An 8,975-nucleotide genomic window follows, 5' to 3' on the forward strand; every position below is an offset into this window, starting at 1 on the left:
AGCCCTGACTGCTACGTCACATTGGCTGTCATATGGGGGCCACCTCAGCAGCATATAATGATACAGAGCCCACCATTTTCTCCAGGGGAACTGATCTCTGCCATCTGGAAAGCAGTTGTAATTCTGAGTGATCTCCAGCCCTCACCTGGAGATTGGACACATTTTACCTCAGAACAGCAAAACTGTTTAGAATGTTAGAGGCAAAAGCCAATCAAGTCGCATATGCAAACGACCTCTGTGTTCCGAGGCAGAGGCCAATGAGGCTGCATATGCAAATAACCTCTGTGTTCTGACTGGCTCTGGGATTTGGATTGCTAGCTATTGGGGGGGGGGGATGTGCAGATCTGTCCTCGCAGAGGAGGGAGAGCTTGTACCTGAATAAGACTTGGTCTTAAAAGTGTCACTGGACTGTTTTGGGCCGGGGGGCCGGGGGGGGGCTCTGCAGCTTACCTGGCTGCTTCTTGCTCTGACTGAGGGCTGCTGGGAGCAGGGGGTGGGGCTTGTTGCATGTGCCCGCCCCCTGGGCTCTTCACTGCCGGAGCTTCGCTCCTGTGCGCTCCTGCAGGAAATGACCTCTGCAAATACAAGAGTTAACAAACAGATGTGAGAATGAAGTTTTGAGGCCAGTGGCACCTTCAAGACCAACGAAGTTCAATTCTGGGTATAAGCAAGAACTGAAAGCATGTGTAGATGCACACTCCTTCAGATCCATTGAAACAGATTCCTCAAACGTTACATATAGGTAGGGGGGTTAGTTGCTAGGAAGAAAGTGTGAAAGAAAATATGAGATATGCTGCATATTAAACTTGTTCTGTTATTCAGTATATATATATGTTACCTCTGCCCTGTTGGTGACATGCAATGCTTTGCCAATCAAGAGTAGACTAATTCCTTCTTGAAAAACACCTCCTTTATCATCCTTTACAATTGATCTTCCATGAAGGAAACATGCTAAATTGTAGTTATTTTCATTCTACTCCTATTCACTTGAACATTATAAGCTTACTCTCAAGACCCTGTTTGTCCTTTAACCATTTACATTGTCCTTGTATCCTGTCCTTGTTTTGTGCTGAGTTGGCTTCACACCATGAACTCAGGAGAATCTCTCCGTGTGGTTCTCTTAATCCATCAGTCTATCACATTCGTATCACACCAGACCATTCCTCCAAGCAGCTCAGAGCAACGTAAGTATTTGTCCCTGCCTTCATTTTTCACAACCTTGTGAGGTCAGTTAGTCTGAGAGTGAGAGGAGAGTGACTGGCCCAAGGACACTCAGCAAACTTCACGACAGAGTGCTGATTTGAGCATGAGTCTCCCCAGGCTTAGCTTGGCATTCTTATCACTGGCTTAATGCACCAAACTAGTTGCTTGCTCTGACAAGTTGCATCAAGTATTGCAAATACGCATGATTACTATGCCTAAACCTACCAAGTGATCTTAGGGCAGCACCAGTGTTCCCTCTAAACTGTGTGCATTCAGCCACTCATTAGCACAGGAAGCCCCTCCCACTCAGCAGCAATCTGGAGCTGTGCTGGGTCTTGCACTGTCCATTGCCCATTTTAAGATTACAGCAGTTATATTCTGCAGGCTTAGCTTGGCATTCTTATCACTGGTTTAATGCACCAAACTTGCTTGCTCTGACAAGTTGCATCAAGGATTGCGAATACGCATGATTACTACGGCTAAACCTACCAAGTGATCTTAGGGCAACACCAGTGTTCCCTCTAAACTGTGTGCATTCAGCCACTCATTAGCACAGGAAGCCCCTCCCGCTCAGCAGCAATCTGGAGCTGTGCTGGGTCTTGCACTGTCCATTGCCCATTTTAAGATTACAGCAGTTATATTCTGCTCACGATGTGAACTGCTCTGCTCAATGGGGGCAAAAATTAGAGGGAACATTGTGCAACACCCACCCTAGACAATTTAAAAAATACTCTGATCCTACCATTTCAGAAAAGGATTGCAAGGCAAATTAGAATAAAACAAATGCCATTAAGACACCAAAATAAAATTAATTAAACATCCATTAAAGACAACACACGAAACAGTTAAGTCAGCACCAAAAATTAAAGCAAAGACATGGGGGGGTAGAGGAGCACAGAAAACCCACTCAAACATGCATACAGAAACATTTAAGGGGGGAAAGCAATCAAAAGCAGAGGTAAAAAAATAATGTTTTAACTAGAGATGCCATGAATTTCTCAGAGACTCTGCTTGCAGTCAAACTTACCCTGTTCAAGGATATGTTCAGACTGCATGAAGCAACTTGCATAGGTGCCAGACAAGTTTGCAGCTGGCTGTTGGGCAGAAGCCAACTCTCAGCTGATTGTGGCATCAGTTGGGAATCTGACCCAGCCCACACTTAGCAAAATAGCTGCACGGTGAAGTTGCAAAAGGGAGAGGAGAAGAGGTTCAGTTGTAGTCTCTCATCTATAAACTGTTCAGGGACAGAAGCAATGCTTTTCTCTTCACTGTAAAAGGAGAAATATTTTCTACTAGGAGGATTGACTGCTTGTCTGAAGTCATCAATTGGTCAATGCATGACTGAACCTTGTAGTCTTGCCCAAGACTCATGTATTTCTGTCTGAAACACGTTCTGGTCCTGCTGGATCCAGATTGGGCTCTTGGTGCTGATCTGAATTCTAGTGTTTGGGAGACATTGCTGGATTAGGCTAAACATATTCTGATAACATTTGTAACTAAGAAGAGTTTCCCCATTTTTTACACAGTCATTCACATTAACTAGAAAGTATCTGTATTGTCCATAAGACAGTCAATTATAGGATTGCTAGGAACTTGAACACATTATTTCAAATACTCACCGGCAGAATGGCTAAAGTGACAGAAGCCATAGTCGTGTTCGCTGCCACAATAACAGTTTTACTTTCTAACCTATAATCCTCATTTTCCATGGCTTGATTGACAAAAGGGAGTGAAAAAATAGGCTTGGGTATCAACTGCACACTGATATCACCAACAAATCCTTGTTCTCGGAGAATATGTAATGTGACAATTGTTGATTTCTCTGAAAGATTGAAGAATAAATTTGTAATAAAGCTATCCAATATATGGTTTCTTGATTTAGTTTCTTCTGCTTTAGTGTACTCTGTTAGTATACTCTGTTTGTTATGTTATCAAATTCCTGAAACAATCAGAGTACTTTTTGGCTGCAATGTGAGGCTAAATGCATTTCAGAATACTTCAAAGCTATATGAATCCCTCAAGAATTTCAAAGAAGAAGAAGAGATAGGATTTATACCCTGCCCTTTACTCAAAGTCTCAGAGCAGTTTAAAATCTCCTTTCCCTTCGCCTCCCCACAACTGACACCCTGTGAGGTAGATGGAGCTGAGAGAGCTCCTTCAAGAACTACTCTTGAGAGAACAGCTCTGAAAGAACTTATGACTGGCCCAAGGTCACACCAGCAGCTTCACGTGGAGGAGTGGGGAATCAAACAGATCAGAGTCCGCACTCTTAACCACTACACAAACACAGAGGTTGAAGATTATTTAGTAAGGTGCAAGAAACAGTCTGTACCACATACTTTTTAACAACGGTTGCATCCTTTCTTTTTGTTTTACACTGACCATCAGTCTTCTCTGCCATCCCAATGCTATTATTGTATTTCAAGAGTAATCCTGTAAGTAAATCCTATTTTATTCAGTGGGGCTTACGGACAGGAAAGAGTCTTTAGAACTGCAACCTTCATTCACCTTTCAAGGTCTGCTTCAGGTGGGCCCGCCTTCTGAGATTAGGCAGGTGGCAATCCGTGAGAGAACATTTTCTGTCGTGGCACCAAAACTCTATAACTCTGTCCACAAGTAGACTCGTCTCTCCCCTTCTGCTGCCATCTTCCACCAAAGGGTAAAGACTTTTGTTTCATTTGGTGTTCCCTCTCTGATCCCACCTTCCTGCCCTAAGTTTTAATTATTGTTTTTATGTTTTTGTAATGTATTTTAATTTTGTTTTTAATTTTTTGAATAATATATGTGTATTTTCATGGATTACAATGGTATTTATTATGTACATTTGTATAGAAATATTGATTTCTAAAGGTTTCATGCCTTCCCCGGGGACGTCTTTCTGATCCCATGTTTCCTGTTGCCAGCCAAATGGCTTGAGCATTTGGTCAGAGAAGCTCAATTGTCATGTCATAAAAACACATTCGTTCACACCTCTAGTGGGGAAAGCCAGACCTGATGGAGCCTGGCAGCTGCCTAATGCAAACAGTCACATACAGAATGAAGTTTGGGGTTTGGGAATCATGTGACCGCGGGTGTGGTTTCCAGACTTCCAACCTATCCCCGCAAAGCTACTATGACAACTAAAATTTGAACACACCCTTCCTACTCGTGATAGGCTGATGGCCACAGCTGATTGTGACTAGACTGGGGTTTTTAGTTGTCTGACCCCTTGGAAAAGAGCTCAGATTTTTCTTGCTCTCTCTACCTGGTTGAATTGCACCTGGGAAATGCTGTCCCATGTGGAACAAAGACCTCCATTGTGAGCTGAGCACATGGCTGCATGCTTGCACAAAGATGGAGTTTCTGCTGAGGATCCCTTGGGATCTAATTGGACTGTATACTTGGACATTCTTGACTATGGATCATCCTGGTAACTATGCATATCTCTTTAATGTTCAGTGAGGGCCAAGAGCCATAGATTTCTTGTCGGACAGCGCTGGCTCTTCGGCTTTGAAACGGAGATGAGCACCGCAACCCTAGAGTCGGATTCGACTGGCTTTCGAGCAAGGGAACCTTTACCTTTACCTAATCTCAGGCTGGAGAGGGAATACGTGTAGAGATCCTGGTGGCTGTTGTTCTGAAATCCAGAGAGGATAGCATACTCTCTGGGTTGTTGTTTAATGTATTGTAAAAATATAGGTTCCTCCCTCATTCCTGGACAGGCTTGGGGGAAGAATCTATACAACATTTTTAATCTCTTAGCTGCTTTGGTGGCCCTGATGAGAGCAAAAAGGCAGGATATAAATCATTCAAATAAATAACTCAAAAATTACTGTTAAAATTATATATCAAACAAATAAATAAGAAGCATCCTCCAATACGTTTGATTATTTAACATATTGTTTTTGATTCTTCAAACACTTTGTGCACGCGCACACACACACATTATCTCAACAACCTCCAAGAAGCAGGCCAAGACTATGTTCTCCACATTGCAGATGAACGCAGAGGTTGAAAAAATAATAGTTTGCCTAAGGCCCCTAGTGAGTTTATATCTTGAGGTAGCCTACGTTCTAGCAAAACTTCATATAAGGCAACAAAGAAGTGTGAAACCCTCATGCATAAACAATTGGAAATCACACTATATTTGTATTCATATAACTAAGACGGAAATGCATCAGAGTCAAATTTAAAGACTGAGCAAAGTGCATCATATTTATTAATTAACTTCATTTGCACCCCAGCTTTCTCCCCAAAGGGGACCTAAAGCAGCTTACACCATTCTCCTCTCCTCCGTTTCATCCTCACAACAACCCTGCGAGGTAGGTTAGTCTGAGAGAGTATGACTCTGGCCCAAGGTCACCCAGCACGCTTCCACAGCAAAAGCAGGGATTCACACCCAAGTCCCCCAGATACTAGTCCAGCACTCTTAACCACTATTCCACACTGGCTCTCAGATGGCTCATGTACAGAGCATGAAATGCTTAAAGAGGCACTTCTCAGGTGCCCAAGTACAAAATGCATGCATGCCGTACTAGTAATAAAGGGTGAACACATATTCCAATTTTTCTCTTTACACAGAATTCACCGACATAACATGGCATCTCTGAGTGTTTTTTTTTTTTTAATTACATTAAGGTCCACAAATTATTGCTAGAAAGAGATCTGGAAGTATCTGTGCATATGTATTTTCCCTCTCACAAGGCAACAGAAGCTACTCACCTTCAGGCTCTGCTACTTTTACAGACAGAGAGTCCATGTGCCATCCTACTATGCCATGAGGTGAGTCATTAGGCAAAATGGTAAGTACAGCTTTTCCTCTTTTGGGGTCAATGATGGCTCCTCTTCTGGGATCTTGAATACCCACAGTGCTGACCTGAGTGAGAGTAATAATCACCCTCTCTGCAACTTCAGGAATGACATCTGAAAGGACCGTTAGGGTGATCGTGGACAAAGCTTGGCCTTCTGAAAATGTAATCTAAATATTGGAAAGAAAATACAGAACAAAATACAATTCAAGCAAGTGGTAGGGCAGCACGGGATTATTAGAGTAAATGGTACACAGCAAAGCAATTTAATCCAACCAAGTTTGCGTACTTTTAAGTTCCACTGATTCCAAAGAGGAAACTTTGAGCATGAGTTTGACCTTTCCCATTGGAAGAAGTGCTTAATGTTGGTTCCATGGTGTCACTAATTTCATTTTAAAAACCTCACAATTTCATGCAACATGAATGAACTGTGTATATTTAAATTATTTTTGTACAATTAAGAAAAATATAATTAAATCAAACAGAACCACACTACAGTCAGGAAATAAGACTGGCTTCCCACTTAATAAGAATATAGCTTAACAATGGTAAAATAATATCAATAGGCACTAGTGGAAATGAGAAATGGATTTTAAGTATCACATACAGTTCGATTTACTTGTTAATAAGTGTTGAATGTGACCCACTAAGAATGAGTCAGTCTTCAGCATTAATTTGGGCAGTCTACCTTTAAAAAAAACACATATTAAGCTTTTATTGTCTCATGGGGAATACCAAATTGGAAACCTTATCACAATTATCTAGTTAACCTTCCGGTTTTTCAGTGCAACGTAATAAGTTCTACTAGCTCTGGAACTATGAGCGAATAGTATGCTTAAAATTCATAAAGTTACCCCACTCACAGAGTTGCACTGTGAGTCAAAGAGATGGTTTTATACTATTCATGCTGTAAATTCAATGGGATATAATTTGTACAAGTTAGCCCATAATTTGTAAATCTGTTTTTCAGCACTTGTATGTACAATCTAGCAATGCCTGGTACCCACCAAGTGGGGCGGGCACCGACATTTGCCTGCTCCCCCACCTCCTCGTCAAAGAACACAAGGGGAAGGGGAGCCAATCAGGGCTCAGCCAGGAAATGCTGCCCAGTGGGAGGCTGGCATGCCAGCAGGGTTGATCGGTAACCACTTCCCTCCGTGTTCCAGCATGGCGCGAACTTCCCACCCTGCTTCCCTCCCTCTTCGGAGTCCATGTGGGATTAGCTGGTCACCAAGTTGGGTCCAAGCAGAAATTTCTTGGGCCCCACTCAAACTGGCCGGGAGGGGGGCCCTTTTTCACCAGCTCTGCATGGTCCAAGGTGATGACGTATAAATACGCCTGGTTAAGCTGGTTAGACCCTAACTGAAACAGTGGGTAAAGCACGGGTTGAGGGGATTTCAAGTTGGTAAACACCTGAAGATATCAGTGATGGGAGGTCCTTAAACTGGGTGCCTGTTGGCTTGGCAGTCTGGGTAGCTCAATGGAGGCCTCTTCGGGGTTGGGGGCATACAACAAGCCTTAAGGCTTAGCCGTCAGGGGCAGGACTATGCCCCTCCATCCCCTGTATGCACTCGTGCATTGGCCGTGATGAGAAAGTTTCAGAAGGATGCTGGACCTGGCTCTGAGCTGGGGTGGTTTTGACAAGTTAGGAAGCTTGCATTGCAAGCCAGAGGCAACCCATGCTTTAAAGTGTTAACTAAGTTATGCAGATCAGCTTGTTGTAAATAAAGTTCCCAGTTTAACCCATAACCTGTGTCATGTTTCATTCAGGGGGTGGGTGGGCAAAAATTTGTTCCCTGATACACTAGAAATTAGGACAAAGCCCTAGTTATATCTTAGGACATATTCTGCAATGAAAGTTTTGTTAAAATACATACCACTCCTGAAGTTGGAAATATATCACTAATGCTCCCATTGGCTACCCACTGCACTGTAACACGTCCATAGGTACCTATTAAGCGTTCAATATTCAGTGTGATCAAGGTGTCTTGCTCCATTTCTTCAAACTGTTTAAATAGAGAATTCTAAAGAAAAGAACAAGTGCAGTATTAAGGTGTATAATTTAATAGGAATTTAAAAAGATGTACCAAACATTTTATTAGCATTCAGCATGACGGAAATGGTTTTGATGGGTTGAATCCTAATGGCCAGGATATTTCTAGCCTTCTTCTTCCTTGTGCAGCTCCCTGCACACACACACCCCAGCCCTAGCTACTTGCAAGGGTCACGTGACATTCAGGAAAGAGGGCTGGAAGAAGGGCAACAGGAAGATCCGGCTCAGAGAAGACATCCTCAGAAGTCACAATAGCAACCTTGCACAAGCAAAGTACTTTCTATACTATGTGGGTTGGTTTAGCTGCAACCTCCTATTTTTGAATTTCCAAATCATATGTAAGGAATTGCTCTTACTTTCAGAGATTCCAAATTTTCACAGCTTTTCTGAAGCCAATGTGGAACAGCAGCTAGAATGCTGAGTTTAGGCAGGAGAGACCTAGGCTGAAAATCCCACTCAGTCCATGGACTAGTCACTTTCCCTCAGCTATCAACTCACATGCATCCAGTGCAGATAAACTGGGAAGGAGATAAATCCATATAGGGCACCCAAGTTCTTAGTGGAATACAAATGTAATAAACAAATTAATGAATATTTACTTTCATAGATAAATGTAATTGACAGCTAGATTTGAGTCCAGTAGCACCTTACAGACCAACAAGATTTTCGGGGCATAAGCTTTTGAGAGTCAAACCTCCCTTCATCAGTGCAGAATGAATGAGTGGTATGAAGGACATTCCAATTTCTAGTGAATGACCCAAAGGGAATTGCTAGTAAATCATAGGAAGGAATATTTTTCCCTTCTGCATGATTTGTACAGCTTTATATTCAACTAGGAGTAAGGCTCCTTGTGGGAAGAAATACAACGAGCTCTAGAAGGAAGCTCCAGGTGAGTGTCCCAGTTGTGGCTGGTGGGGCGGCAGAGGGAAGGG

The 8,975-nt window shown here is 42.6% G+C and overlaps 1 protein-coding gene across 1 annotated transcript in view; it reads right to left on the bottom strand.

Annotated features, from left to right (window-relative positions):
* ADGRV1 (adhesion G protein-coupled receptor V1) overlaps positions 1-8,975 on the bottom strand; it is a 373,937-nt gene that overhangs the window by 247,786 nt on the left and 117,176 nt on the right. Inside the window, exons 51-53 of the mRNA XM_015427126.1 lie at positions 7,868-8,014; positions 5,905-6,160; positions 2,823-3,025 (exon numbers count right to left, since the gene is read on the bottom strand). Of these exons, the coding sequence (XP_015282612.1) occupies positions 2,823-3,025; positions 5,905-6,160; positions 7,868-8,014 (606 nt within the window). The remainder of the gene's footprint in view (positions 1-2,822; positions 3,026-5,904; positions 6,161-7,867; positions 8,015-8,975) is intronic.

This window comes from Gekko japonicus, unplaced genomic scaffold, assembly GCF_001447785.1.
Source record: "Gekko japonicus isolate JY-2015 unplaced genomic scaffold, Gekko_japonicus_V1.1 scaffold573, whole genome shotgun sequence".
Lineage (NCBI taxonomy): Eukaryota > Metazoa > Chordata > Lepidosauria > Squamata > Gekkonidae > Gekko > Gekko japonicus.